This window comes from Manacus candei, unplaced genomic scaffold, assembly GCF_025592945.1.
Source record: "Manacus candei isolate 608988 ecotype Guabito, Panama unplaced genomic scaffold, ASM2559294v1 h1tg000037l, whole genome shotgun sequence".
In the NCBI taxonomy this organism is placed as follows: Eukaryota; Metazoa; Chordata; class Aves; order Passeriformes; family Pipridae; genus Manacus; species Manacus candei.
Genome location: NW_026138085.1, coordinates 9698598 through 9712788, shown reverse-complemented (window position 1 = coordinate 9712788; position 14191 = coordinate 9698598). Strand labels below are relative to the sequence as shown.

General features: G+C 44.6%; 2 protein-coding genes across 13 annotated transcripts in view; one reads left to right on the top strand and one right to left on the bottom strand.

Annotated features, from left to right (window-relative positions):
- Positions 1–5: 5 nt before the first annotated feature.
- KIF20A (kinesin family member 20A) lies at positions 6–9184 on the top strand. 3 transcript variants are annotated; one of them, XM_051793557.1, is made up of 19 exons: positions 6–70; positions 508–680; positions 1164–1253; positions 1369–1488; positions 1948–2086; positions 2175–2362; positions 2453–2597; positions 3303–3503; positions 3736–3847; positions 3947–4018; positions 4573–4716; positions 4795–4960; positions 5199–5363; positions 5921–6060; positions 6157–6259; positions 6913–7123; positions 7514–7605; positions 7888–8025; positions 8867–9184. In XM_051793557.1, the coding sequence occupies exons 2-19, from the start codon at positions 525–527 to the stop codon at positions 9137–9139; spliced, it is 2655 nt and encodes an 884-aa protein (XP_051649517.1). In that variant the 5' UTR covers positions 6–70; positions 508–524; the 3' UTR covers positions 9140–9184. The 3 variants fall into 3 exon arrangements, with proteins under 3 accessions (XP_051649517.1, XP_051649519.1, XP_051649518.1); XM_051793559.1 differs by having other exon boundaries at positions 7–27; XM_051793558.1 differs by having other exon boundaries at positions 10–104.
- A 296-nt stretch (positions 9185–9480) lies between these two features.
- The window catches only part of SFXN1 (sideroflexin 1), a 42231-nt gene continuing 37520 nt past the window's right edge, over positions 9481–14191 (bottom strand). For all 10 annotated transcript variants that reach the window (XM_051793606.1, XM_051793600.1, XM_051793607.1 and 7 more), the window contains 3 exons: positions 11554–11603; positions 10852–10899; positions 9481–9593 (listed from right to left, as the gene is read on the bottom strand). In XM_051793606.1, coding sequence (XP_051649566.1) covers positions 9497–9593; positions 10852–10899; positions 11554–11603 — 195 coding nt within the window. In that variant the 3' untranslated portion in view covers positions 9481–9496. The remainder of the gene's footprint in view (positions 9594–10851; positions 10900–11553; positions 11604–14191) is intronic.

Here is a 14191-nt window from a genome sequence, read left to right as displayed (position 1 = left end):
GCGCGGGGCGGCCGGCGGCGGCTGCGGGTTCGTGTGCGTGCAAAGAAGCCCCGTGCGGCAGGCTATACCTGTACGGACAGGCCCCGCGTGGTGCTCTCTGCTGCGTGCGTTGTGTGGGGCAGCCAGTGCGGAGCTGAGTGTGAGTTTGTGTTGGGGATCCAGTGTGGCGGTCGGTGTATGCATTAGCTCTGTTTGATGGCGTGTATTTGGAGGGTCTCACGTGGTGATCTGTGTGTGTTTGGGGTCCCGGGTGGTGTTTGTGTGTGCAGGGGGTGTATTTGGGGTCCCGGGTGGTGTCTGTGTGTGCAAGAGGTGTGTTTGGGGTCCTGGGAGGTGGTGAGGGTTGTGCAGGTTTGCGGCAGCATCCTGTGTGTCTGCGTGTAGGGGGGGTTCCATGGAGCAGTCTGTGTTTGTGGGGATTGATGCATGTGGTTGTGGGGTGTATCTGTGGGGAGCAAAGCTTGAGCTGCTGTAACATCACCCTGTCCTGTGCCCCTTTTTCCCCAGGAGCTGTGTGAGACGTCATGGCAGAAGCACTTACCTCCCCAGGGCTGTTCTCTGACGATGAGGTTGCAGCTTCCCCTGTGCTTGAGTCCACAGCGACTGGGTTTGGGGCTGATTTGCGCAAAGACCTGCTGTCAGAGTTCTCTGCCATCTCCCCAAACCTGGAGAGCTCCCAGGTGAGGTTGGAGCTCTTCTGTCACAAACAGGGCAGTGTTTTCACTTGTGGCTGCTGGTCTCTGTACAAAGCTGATGTGATGCAGGAGCAACAGAGACTCTTCAAAAGAGGCTGGAACAAATTGTTGCGTTGTGAGGAGCAGTTCCTCTTAAGAGCAGTGGACTGTGAAGGGCATAGTCAGCGAACACCTCGTAACAGTTGGGACTCTCTTGGGATGGTGCTTGGTCTGGGGGCTGGTTTTGGTGTCAGGTCTTAGGGTTGCTGGTCTGATTCATTAGATAAACAAAGAAAAATGCTGGTGTGCTTGGAAATGCCTAAGAAAGCTTCTGGCATTGCTGGTGTTTTTGGGACCAGAGAAGTTCCTGAGCACTGACTGGGGTAGCCAGTATGTGTGTTCTGTGCTGTGGTCCCTGTTACCTGTTCTGATGGGTGGTTGTGTGCTGCCTCTCTGGCTGCCATGTTTAACCTGTGCTGATTTTTGCAGGCTGTAGCTGAAGACAATAATGGCAAATTAAAGGTCTATTTAAGAGTTCGGCCTCTGAAATCTACAGAAGTGGAAAAAGGGGAAGACCAGGTGAGATACCAAATGAAGCAGGTTTTGAGCTGGCTGTGTGCCTGCTGGGAGAGGCTGTTGTCTTTTACTGTCTATGCTGTGACCACTGCAATAATGGGTTTTATATGTTCTTTAGGGCTGTGTCTGCATTGAGAACTCAGAGACCCTTCTTCTAAAAGCTCCTAAGAACTCCTTCACCATGCGGTGCATGGAACGTGGAGTGGGACAAGCATTGCATAGGTTCTCTTTCACTCGGGTAGGTAACTGGGACAAACCATCCATCTGGAAGTTTTCTGAGCTTAAACCAGCCTTACCAGCTTGAAAAGGTGGCTTATTCATACTCACTGATCTCAAGGCGCACTGCCTGAGCTCTGCAGTCTCGTACAATCCTCTCTACGTCAGTTTTTCTGTTGCTGTTTTCTTAGTTTTTCTCTTTTTAAGCTGCTCCTGACAGCTTTTTTTGATGGCAAATGCCCAACTCTTGTTTTGTTCATGAGCCTGTAAACAGGCTAAAGGCTGCGGTGATATCAAATGTTACTGGATTAAGCAAAGGAACAGCCTGTTTTTGTAAGGGGCTCAGCTGGAATTGCTGGTGGGTTGGTTGCTCATGGCTAGTGGAGGGAAAAAGGACTGTGTAATATCACTTGAGCAAACATCAGCAGTCAAAGGACAGGAAAGATCTACATGAGGCTGTTTTTTGTGTCTTGTTTTGCAGATCTTTGGACCAGACGTGGGACAGAAATTGTTCTTTGATGAGACAATGAAACAGGTGATAAAGGATGTACTGAATGGGCAGAACTGTCTGGTTTATACCTATGGCATCACCAATTCAGGGAAGACTCACACGATTCAGGGTAAGGAGAGCACTAGGTGTTAGGAGCATGTTGAGGGATTGTCTGCTGCTACATGTGAATCCTCAGCTTGCTGCTGTTCTTGCCTCAGGCACCAACCAAGATGGGGGGATTCTGCCTCGCTCTTTGGCAACCATCTTCAACAGTGTGGGGGACCAGCTGTACCAAGCCATGGACCTGAAGCCTTCCCTCTCCAACGAGGTGATCTGGCTGGACAGCAGGCAGGTGAAGCAGGAAGAGACCAAGAAGCAGATGATGCTGCAGGGGGGTCTCTGGGAGGTAAGCATGGGGCTTCTGGGAGGCTTGATAGCAAAAGGAGAGGGATGGTGTCATGCCACCTACATGCTCGTGTTCTTGGTTTCCTTCAAGGAGGAGCTGTTAACGCCACTGAAGAGGAGTTGCAGTGCTGAATCTCAGCTCCAGGCCACCACCAGTGGCAGTTTTGACAGTGGAGTTGCTGGCCTCTCTTCATCCAGCCAACTCACCAGCCGTTCAGACGTCAGCCAGACTGAAGGTATGTCTGGAAGCCTGTTGTGTTCTACCTGCTTTTTGTTGCTTGTGATGGAAGAAAGGGTGATGGCTGTTTGGATGCTCTGTTGTGGGTAAGGGAGTAAAGGTACTGCAGTCTCACAAATATTCCCCTTGAAAAATATGGATGTCAAGGCAAGAAGAACTTTGTGCATATATTTTGCCAGTATCAGAAGAATTCACTGCTGCTTAATAACCAAGCCACGTGAAATGAAAAGTTACTTGCCACTCACTTCATTCAAGGAATGTGGTTATTGAGCAGCTCATTGCTGGGAAGCAGGGTGCTAAAGTGACATGCTGCACTGAGCACTTGTGCTCAGACTTTCAAATCCAGGAACTACCAGATGATTAGGTACCTAGAAGCATGGAGTGATTGAGGTAACAAGGACTAAAACTTAACTTATGCTGGAAGGAGTTCATGTTTGAAATATCCTGTAATTCTGGAGTCATAATCAGGTAAATAAAAAGTCCTTACACAGAATAGAGGATACTGTTAAAGGAAACTTGAGGCTGTCTCAGTGGGGACAGGCATTAGAGTAGATACAAATGGGAGGAGGTATATAGAATAATGTGATTCTGGGGTGGTTTTTCCTGCTAAAGAATGTATCTCACTCTACAGCTAAACCATTCCAGTTGCACATATGAAAAGCTGCAGTCAAGATTTGTTTTCCTTCTTTTTTTTTTTCCCCAGAACTGGGCCCTGTCTGGGCTGATTTGGATCGGATTTCACTCACCAACACAGGAAATGTGCAGTTCTCCATCTGGGTCTCCTTCTTTGAGATTTACAATGAGTTAATCTATGACTTGTTAGACCCAAGTCTCTCTGGACAGAACCGCAAGCGGCAAACACTGCGGCTCTGCGAGGACCAAACTGGCAACCCCTATGTGAAAGGTAGATTTACCTGGAAGGGATCTTAGTGGCTTTCTAGGAAGACTTTAGGACTGAGTGGGTGGGTGGCTTAGCAGTGATGTACTGGGGAGCCCCACAGAGACCTCTGATATCTGGATTATGGGAATGTCAAGTTTGTTAATGTCAGGGAAAAAGCAATGATGAAGCTGGGGCTGAGATAAGTTTTCTGCCAGTCTCCTAAACTGCTGTGCCCAATGCGTGCTTGCTTTTCCAGATCTGAACTGGTTCAATGTCCAGGATGCTAATGAAGCCTGGAAGCTCCTGAAACTGGGTCGGAAAAACCAGAGTTTTGCCAGCACCCACATGAACCAGAACTCCAGTCGCAGGTCTGAAGGGGAACGGGGGCTGTTTAGGCAGAAATGCAGTTCTGAGGGGCTTTTGAAGGTTATTTCAGTGTTTTAAAATATCTGCTTGTTTCTATACAGTCACAGTGTTTTCTCCATTCGGATTCTGCACTTGCAAAGAGGTGGCAGTGAAGTTGTTCCAAAAATCAGCAAGTAAGTTTCATGCTCTCTGGGATTTGGGGGTGTTCTCAGTGGATTCAGCTTCCCTGTCTCTTCTGTTGAGGACCTGGAATATGGGAAATATCTTGATAAAGGTATCGTTGAAAGGAAAGAAGTAAAAATTCCCAACCTTAAGTCTTGGAACTGACAGGAGTTTGAGGAGTACTGCAAAGCACAACTTGAGGTAGTCCTCAGGCTTTTTGAATGAAGGTAAATGTGAGTAACCCTACCCTTACAGCAGGAACATGTCTGTTCCTGGGATGTAGCTACCTGGAAATGGGTTGTCTCAGTACCTGGGAAATGGCTGTTTCATGGACTGACAAAGGATCTTTGAATTTGACACCACAAAGCTTGCTATGATGTTACCTTGTGTAACACCTACACTTAGGGTAGGCCCTTCCATCCAGCAACAGCCCAGGCACCCCAAAGGAGTGTTCCATGCCCTTATGAGGAAGCTGGGAAGGTGATTGCAGGGTGTCTGAATTGTAAACCTGGATAGAGCAGGACAAACCCAGCAGGTTGTGTGAATATCGCTGTGTTTCCTTCAGGTTATCCCTGTGTGACCTGGCAGGGTCTGAGCGCTGCAAGGACCAGAAGAGTGGGGACCGAATGAAAGAAGCCAACAACATCAACACCTCCCTGCACACACTGGGCCGCTGCATTGCCGCCCTCCGCCAGAACCAGCAGTCCAGGTGAGCATCCAGAGCTCCAGAGGGAGGGTGTGACTGGGCTGTTTTGCTTTCCCAGCTCACTCCTGTCTCTCCCCACAGGACAAAGCAGATGGTGGTTCCATTCCGGGACAGCAAGTTGACCCGTGTGTTCCAGGGGTTCTTCACTGGGCGCGGGCGCTCCTGCATGATTGTCAACATCAACCAGTGTGCGTCCACTTATGATGAGACTCTGTATGTAGCCAAGTTCTCAGCCATTGCCAGCCAGGTGAGTAGCAGACACCAGGATCACAGCATGGCCAGGGTATATCCTGCTTCTGTGGGAATGGGCCCTTTTCCACAAGGGGAGGGGGGCATGCTCACAAGTCTTTCCTACACTTCTCTAGTGGCTTATTTTACCTCTAGAGTATTTACAGATTCTGCTAAACTAACAGGTTGCAGAGAAGTTTAAAGATTACACAACTCTCAGGCTTTGCATACAGCAATGATGATCTTTTCCTCTTCAGCTTGTGCAGGCGCCTCCCACAAAGCTGGGACTTCCATCCCTACAATCCATCATCAAAGAGCACAGCAGGAGAACCAGCCAGGGGGCAGAGGCAAAGGAAGAAGTGGACTCAGAAGAAGACGAAGACACTGAGGATGAGGCAGATGTCTCCATGTATGAGAAGAAGGTGGGTTGTGATTTGTTTTACAGCCTTTATGGATAGAAGGGCAAGAAGATAACTTAGTTTGGCCTCAGAGGTGGGACTGCAGCTTGGCACCATGCCAAGACAGGTGACAGAGAACCTCAGAAGGATACAGGACCCAGGAGGTTGGGAATCTATGACACAAATATTTCACAGTTGGTCTAAACCTGACACACACGCTTAATTTGGAAACACTGTCATCTGTGGAATAGTGACAGTAAGAGTGTGGGTGCAGACCTGAAATCTAGAGATCAGAAAACATGCAGAACAGGTGGCTAAATTGAGGAAAAACAATCAAACTTCCTAGATACTCAAAGCAGGCAGCTGGGATAGCTGAAAGATCAAGATGGAAGTCACACACCTACAGAGACTCGAGCTGTCATGTGTCAAGGTAGCGAACCCTGGCAACTTCTCTTTCCAAGCGACTAAAATAATCTTAAATCTGCAGATCACTGCAGTCTGCAGACACAGGATCACTTAGTTAATTCCAGGCTTTAACTCTGTTGTGCAGTGTGGGCAGTGGAGCTGTGTCCTTCTTGCAGGACTTGTTGCGTGCAGCAGAAGCTGCACGAGAGCTGCTGGTGCAGGAGCGGCTGAAGAAGCTGCAGCTCGAGATGCGCCTGCGTGAGGAGATCTGCAATGAGATGATGGAGTACATGCAACAGAAGGAGCAGTGGTGGAGGTACAGCCTGTGCTGATCCCCCTCCCTCTGCTCAGGTTGAGCTGCAGCACCCAGAACCACCACACCCTGACATGGAGTTGTTTGTTCTCTTTGTAGCCAACACGTGGATGCTCAGAGGGAGCAGCTGGAGGAACTGTATGAGGAAAAACTGACTATCCTGAAGGAGTTATTGACTGACCATTACCAGGAGAAGATCCAGGTTTGTTCAAGCAATGAAATAACATCAGGAAAATGGCAGTGGGTTGGGAGGAGACTCAGGGTACTTGAGTCCAGGACAATGTTTATGCAAACTGAAAGATGTTGGTTTCTGAGGTATTTTTTGTGATATTATTTGATTGCTCGATCCACAATTTTGGTTCTTGTCTCTTCCTTTACGTAGCTCACTAGGCTTCCTAATTTTCAACACTTAATCTGGAAGCTAATGCACAACCATCCTGACTCCTCCATGTATTCAACATTATTTTCTCCCCACCTTACTCTCTTCACTAGTGGCTTGCTTTGCACTCTTCAGGTTCACATAAGTTGTGTGAACTTCTCTTCTTGCTCTTAGTTGTGATGTTGGGTATGGGCCTGTCTGTTTTACATGTCATGGCATTTGAGTTGGCTCTGGGGCTTGTTGCAGACCTCTCTGAAGATGCCAACTTTCCAAAAAATCCCTTTTCTTTAGAGGCTGTAAAAAAGTTGTTTAGGCTCCCAGGAAGTGGGTTTACTGTGTTCACTTAATGGACTTTAAAGGCTGGGTCCAATGTGTGAAGTGTGGGATTGACAAAGTCTCCAGGAAGACATAGAAAGTTTCAGAAAAGTTGTGGTAAGAAAATCTTGTTGAATATTTGAACAAACTTCCTTTCTAAGGAGCGTGATGAGGAGATTTTGGAGCTCCAAGCTACTCTGCGGGAGACCAGAGAAAAATTGGAAAGTCTGGATACTAAGGAAAAGGACTCGGAGCAAGGCTTACGTCGATCCAAGCGAGTGGCTACCTCCTCATCTACTGTGCAGAAGGAGCTGGCAGATACCAAAGCCAGACTGGAGCAGTGTCAAAGGGAGTTACACACCACGACTGCAGGTATGGCAGTGATGCTGCGCTGCTTCTGACCTGTGCCTGAGAGATCCTTGTATAGGGTTAGAGAGACTTTCTTCAGGGTACATTGGATTCAGACACCCTGAAACCATTATTCTGAGTTGTAGATAACAGGAATTATGTGCTGGATGAGCAGTGTTTCTCTTCATTTTCACATGAAAATGGACTTTAGGGCAGGATAATCTCCCTGTTCAAATTCTTAAGTTCCTTTGTGTAACTGAAAGGGAGAAGCCTGCAATGTCTGTGCAGGTCTGTACAAACTCAAAGCTCTTCTTGGCTTGCCTGTGGCAGCTTGTCTCAAGGCAAGTCCTGAACTTCAGGAATACTGAAAGCTGGCAAATGTCCTGTTTCTCACTACTTTTTGTCTGTTCCTAGAGTTGCACAGGTACCAGAAATTAGTGGAGCCACCGCCCTCTGCCAGACCCATTACTATGGATGTAGACAGGAAGCTGGAGGATGGACAGAAGGTAACTCCAACTCTGTGTTACAGAAAGGAACACTTGCAAGTCAAGGTGGTTGCCAGTATAAACAGTGTTTGGGGCTGCTGTTTCCAGGTTTTTAAAAGGATGGTTGAAGTTAAAATGGGCTTGTTGAACTTACTGGAGATGTTGATGGTTGTGGTATCTGTGATCCCAGCGTATCTCACGCAGATGGGATCCTCCCTCAGTGCTGCATGTCTGAATTACCTTGGAGTGGCTTTGTTTGCAGAGCAGTGCCAAACCCACCTGTTTTGAATCTCTCTCCTTCAGAATGTCAGGTTGCTGCGTTCAGAGTTACAAAAAATTGGGGAGTCTCTCCAGTCTGCAGAGCGAGCGTGCTGCCACAGCACAGGAGCAGGGAAGCTCCGAGAAGCTCTCTGCACGTGTGATGACATTCTGGCCAGACAGGTAATGTGTCTGTTTTGCTGGGGGTTGCACAGGGGGGGGTTGTTTAGTCTTTGTGCTTTGCCCATAATTAGAGTAACCTCAGTTCTATGCTGCAAATAAAAATGACTTATTTGCTAGTGCATACTATTACAGGAAGGGCACTAGATTGCTGATTTTTCAATTGCACATTTACCTCTCTAAAGGAGACCCAAATCGTTCCTGTTAACTGCCAGCCTGTACTTAAAGTAGGACAATTCAGAGTTCTCATTTCCTTATCCACTTGATCACAGTTGCTATGGCAGCATATTTGCAGCAGAATGGAGTCAGTTTTGTCCCAGCCCTACTGTTTCTATTTGTTATTGAACTTTTTATTGTTGACAGTAGAAACTTTGAAGCATGACCTTATTTAGTAGAACAGCGAGTGAATTTTGGCAAAAGGCAGTTTATCCTCCTCAGTTCACAGTAACCAGGGAGTTTGATAACTTGTCATAGTACCTGAAGGGAGCCTACAAGGAAGATGGAGAGGGACTTTTTACGAGTGCATGGAGTGGCAGGACAAGGGGGAATGGCTTCAAACTGACAGAGAGTAGGTTTAGATCAGATATTAGGAAAAAATTCTTTACCTATGAGGGTGTTGAGGCCCTGGCACAGGTTGCCCAGAGAAGTTGTGGATGCTCCACCCCTGGAAGTGTTTAAGGCCAGGTTGGATGGGGTTTGTAGCAACCTGAACCAGTAAAAGATGTCCCTGTCCACAGTAGAAGAGTTGGAATGAGATGATCTTTAAGATCCCTAGATCTTTCTATGATTCTGTGATATCTATATTTTTTATATAAATATATATATATTGCCTTCCCTTCATCAGGACCAAACCCTGGCAGAACTGCAGAACAACATGATGCTGGTCAAGCTGGACCTGCGCAAGAAGGCGGCCTGCATTGCTGAGCAGTACCACACGGTGCAGAAGCTCCAGGCTCCTCCAACATCCACCCTCAAGAAACGCTTCTGTGCCAACAGGGAAAATGTACAACCTAATCAGCCCCCTGGCAAAAAGCCCTTCCTGCACAACCTCCTGACGCGTTCGGCCACCCGTCCTGTTGCTGCCAGAGGGTGGCAACTTCGTTCAGTTGCTCTATGACTTTTCAGAAAGAGATTCCTGCCCTGCTGTTACTGGAACAGGTGGCAAATCCAATATAATGGCATCTGGTTTTCATTGTGCGCTTGTTTATTGTTATTGTAGCTGCTTGAGAGCTTATGTAAACATTTCTGGGTACGTATCGATAAACTTTTAATCAATACCAAAGTGGACAAAGTGACCTTTTGTAATTTAAACACTACAGTGAGGAAAGTCCTTAACTATATAATAACGCAGATGATCAAACTTGTTTAACAAACGGACAAGTTAAAGGTGAGTTGTCATCTTCAACTATGTTGGCACACAATTCAAAAATAAGTTCACAAGTTCCTCCTTGAAAGATATTTTGCCTTCCTTGAATTATAATCCTTTATTAAAGTATACACGTTCTAGGCCAGGGCTGTTCTCTCGGATCTGGGCTTGCAATGCTGGCTCCAAGCGTGATACCGCCATAGAACTGAGCAAAAGAAACAGGAAAATGGTTACATAAAGCAAGCACTTGAGTGTAAAATAAGATGGATGATGCATCTGGTTAAACTTCCTGGACTGTGAAAGAGTTTTCACATCTTTTTAAATGTCTTATAAGGGAAGCAAACTAGATCAGGGACAAATGAATCCCTGGTCAAATGGCAGTAAGACAGTCTATGGAGTCAGGAAATGGAGTTGGGATCCACTAACTTGTAGCTGGCAAGAGAAACTTACCTTCCTAAAGGTGTTTTTATTAAATATAATGTATTTGCCTATTTAACTTACCACCTGATTTATTCAGTTCAATAAAAGGTTTACTTTTATGAGAACCAGTTCACAGTAAAGTGAATTAAGCTGCCAGGTCATTTGAATAGCTGCAATTTCCTGAACACAGTTCAAGGTCTTCCTCTGAACTGAAGAGCCCTGGCTAAAATCAAGACCTGTACCACGTGTGCTAGGCTGGTTTGTCAAGTCATCTCCAGGTAGCCTAGTGACACTTGTTTACCACAGCTCTCTGTCCTAGGCCAAGCAGGGAAACAGATGGTGTCAGACAGATCTGTTGTACTCGAACAATTGCATCTGATGAAAATTGGGTATTGTTTTCTGGAAGTCAAAGCTACCTTAGTTGTTCAGTACTTTTTTTAATGGATTCAGCTCCAGCTTGGATTGTTTAAGCTACATCTGGCAGTCTGTTTAGACAACTGTTATTAATATGAGGGACAGCTCAGCTGAATTTAAGGCCCTGTCCATACTACATACCAAATTGAGCTAAGTTAATTTGTAAATAACTCATTCAGGCTTCATGATTATTTCAGCTAGAAACAATTTTCACTATAAGACAGTTTTCAGTACTGAACTATTTTTGTATTGATGAAAAAGTCTTTCTTAAGAAATATTAATCAAATTACAAATAAGCACAGATAGTCCAATGCTGTTCTGTATAACTAGAAGAGTTTCCAGCTGAAAATAAAATGGGCTCTTACTGTATTTAATGCATCCGTAACCTTCCTGGACATGAATATATTGTATAAATCTCATCTTGAGCTGCTAGGGGTTTGTAAACAACTATTATATATTACTGATGAGTAACATACGTATTACTTTTCTGTATATTCTCTTGTTTATCACCTTTGTTATATGGGAAATAAAACTGTGTGCTTGACCAGGCAATGCTTGACCCTTTGCTTCTGTCTGTGCACGGATCTGGAGTGTAACATTAAAGTGAAAATAATAACAGCAATACCCACCTTTTCTGAGGAAACAGTGCACAACACAGGGGAGTTGCAAACACGAGACTAGAGGAGACAAAAATGGGATTACAATATTTAGGGTGCTAAAAGAGAATTCAAAAACCTTATGCATGATTAGGTAAAAAGTTTTCCGGTTTGGTTTTTTTCGTACACAGTGAGGTAACATTCCACAAAGTGCTATGTTTACTTCTCTCTGCACTGTACCTTATTAAATAATTCACCAAAAATTACACAGTACTAAATCTATCAATACCATGCTTCCAAATGTGTCTAAAAGTATCATTTGATGTCCTTACAGTGTTTTACATTAGTGTGCAGGACACCAAATAGTGCTAGACACAGCAAATTAAACTCTCTATTAACCAAATCTTTCAAGAATTCATCAGCCTTCAGGATTAGATTCCACTGACTTTATGGAGGTAGCAGCCAAAGCACCTTTTCTAATCAAGCTGCCACATGCCTTTTTTTGCCACTCCTTTCCCCCCCCTCTGCTTTTCTTGGCAGCTTCTTCCTTTCTAATGGCTTTTTTGTTTTTAACATGGTATTATCAGTTACAGAGATGGAAGTGAAGTAACTGCTGCAGCCTCATTAACCCTCTCAACCTTTTTTCCTTTGAACAAAGTGCAAATATTGCTACTCTCTCAAAAAACCTACAAGTATCTCTTAAAATAGCAGACCCAACCCAAAAAAATCACTTACCAGACTCCAACTAATCCAACTTGAATGGGAGCACTCAACCAAGGATATCTCTGTTGAAAACAAACCATACACAGTGAGTATGGTATCTTATCTTCTCCCTTCCCCCTTTCTGGAATTCTTGTTTTCTAAGAGACAGATTTTGCACCTAAAAGACCCTTGGACATGAAGGCAAACCCACAGGCAGTGTACCTTAAAGCTGAGCTCCAGTTTGAGAGCCAAATCCCTTTTGAAAAGTAGTAAGGAAATTCCCAGTGGAAACAACATACATTGTGATCCTGATTGATTTAGGATGTGATGCTGAGCCCCTGGGCTTTCTCTCTGAGTCACACAAGCCCACAGCAGCAGGACAGCTGAAATTTGGTGTGGTGCTACCACATCTCTAAAGGGCTCAGTGAATTTTGCCCAAGCATTCCAAGGAAGAGCTTGGTCTGGTTACAGCTCCTTTGGTGACATCAAATGGTTTTAATGTGCAACTGGAACCACCACCCATAAACAAGGGAGATGTCAAGGAAAAAGGTAAGTGCCTCTCTCAGTCTTGTCCTGTCATATGATTTCCTTTGATGTGTAGGAAGTTGTCCCTGTAGCAACACTCCAGTCCTGCAAGAGTTCACCTTTCATTGAAAGAAAAAAGGGCTGAAAAATCGGGGAAACATAGCTGAGAAAGCAACTAATAACCTATGGATGCATTTTTTAGCATAATCTTCATTACTATAACTTTTGCAGAACTTGAATATATGCCAAGAAATAGAGCTTTTTTGCAGGCTTTTAAAATATTTAAGAACCCGCTCCCCCCCATGTTAGAATTTTAGTTGAAATCCATTACTAGTGAAGTAAACCCAGATCTGTTCAATGGACACTGCTGCTACACTAAAAGCAGTGTCTCAAAAGCAGGACTTACACAGCTGCCATGAAAACACAAAGGGGATTTTAAAACAAAACAGCTCATGAGTTAAAAATCACATGATGCAGTGGATGATGTTTTCAATGAAGATGTTTGTTTCTGCAAGTAGCATTTCTCAAGCTACAGAAGTTAGAGGGGAAGCTGGGGAACAAAAGCTGGGCACTAGTTGAGAACAGAAATGGACAAAGGAGATGTAGAAAGCTCAGGAGGACAAAGCTAAGGGCTGAGGAAGGTCACAGCAGTGGAGAAGGCAGAGAAAACAAGCCTGTGTGGAGTAAACTTTCTCCAGAACCTGAGGGAGAAGAAATGATGTAGGAGACTGCTTCTCTTTATTTTTTTTCCTGGAGTCAATCTTTATCCAGAAATGAGTGCAGGAAGAACTGTGCAATTCAGCAATCACCTGCAACAACAGATAACAAATGGGAACAGATAGGAACAGCAGGAAGGGTGAAGAGTGAAGGCAGCAGAGCTTTGCTGTTCTGGCATTCCCTAAACACCTTCATTTGACTCTCAGATGAGATAAATTCACCCAAAATTCTTTACATTTTATACATCGGGAGAGCCCGTGACAAGAGATGTGAACACAACCTCTCTACTGCAAATGACTTCTGTCTCTGAGAAGGAAGGGAGAGGGATGCTGCACATTGCAGTGGGAATGTGGGACCTAAAATACATAACAGAAAAGCCCCAAATATAATTGTATAACTGAAAAGGCTCCTGGAAGGTGCCATAAGAGGAATAGATGGCCTCATGCCTTTGCCAGAGTTGGTCATTGATCTGAAAGAGGTGTTGTCTCGTACAGACTCTATAAACAACATCTAGTTCCCGTGCTGGAACAGTTTTTGCCAACTTCATCTGAGTTACAGCCTTGCTTTTTCCAGAATGTTACCAGACCGCGCTAATCAAGAAAGATGGTGAGGAAAAACTCTTAACACTGTGAGAGGTCAATATTAAGAACTGGAGTTGCCCAGGAAACAAAGCAATAAAACAAAACTCAACTGCAGGCTGCACACCCCTACAAAGAGATAAAATGGAGAAGCACACGACAGACAGCAGAAGAATTGACTGTGTTAGAGAACTATCCATTAACTCTGGAAGAAGGCAGTTCCAAATGAATCAGGATCTGATTTCCAGATGTCTTTATGACATTTTAGTGGTTAGTGCAAACAGAGAAAATGGAGAAATGATAATTAAGCAAACAAAAGCTTTAAAGAGAATCATCTTTTTTCTAACTGCTTCCTTTCATTGTTGGATCTAAAAATCTGCCAGCTTTCCCAGGCCAGCTCTGCCTGTTTTAAAAAAAAACAACTAAATGAAATGACAGTGAAATTAGGAATGTACGGAAGACTGCAGGGCATAAGACATTCAAGAACAATGCTTGAAAAAAAAAGCTCTCTGTTCTGGTTTTTACCAGTTTTGAACACAGATTTCAGTTGCAGACTGAGAGACCCCAAAGAACTTGTTTTAAAGATATATGAGGAAATTTCTGGAAAAACTTGCATGTTAATACAGTATGCAAAACAGGAGAGAAACTGAAGCTGGAGCTGCAAGAGTAATAATACAAGCTAAAACTTTAGTGTTTGAGTTTTCGTAAATTTTTATGGAAAAACCCAATTTCTTTCCTTAGGAGAAAAGTGACTTGTAAGTAAAGTCAGTAAATGCTGTGCCTCAGAGCAAGGTTGTTTATGGATCCTCCTGCTGCAGCAGGTAAAATACCTTGGTTTTACAAAGAGCTAG

Bases quoted from the DNA above. Each gene is read 5' to 3' on its own strand.
- KIF20A (XM_051793557.1), top strand. From the start codon at position 525: ATGGCAGAAGCACTTACCTCCCCAGGGCTGTTCTCTGACGATGAGGTT. The intron at 5,364-5,920 runs GTGGGTTGTGAT...TCCTTCTTGCAG, and splicing joins TCTCCATGTATGAGAAGAAG to GACTTGTTGCGTGCAGCAGA. The intron at 6,061-6,156 runs GTACAGCCTGTG...TTCTCTTTGTAG, and splicing joins CAGAAGGAGCAGTGGTGGAG to CCAACACGTGGATGCTCAGA.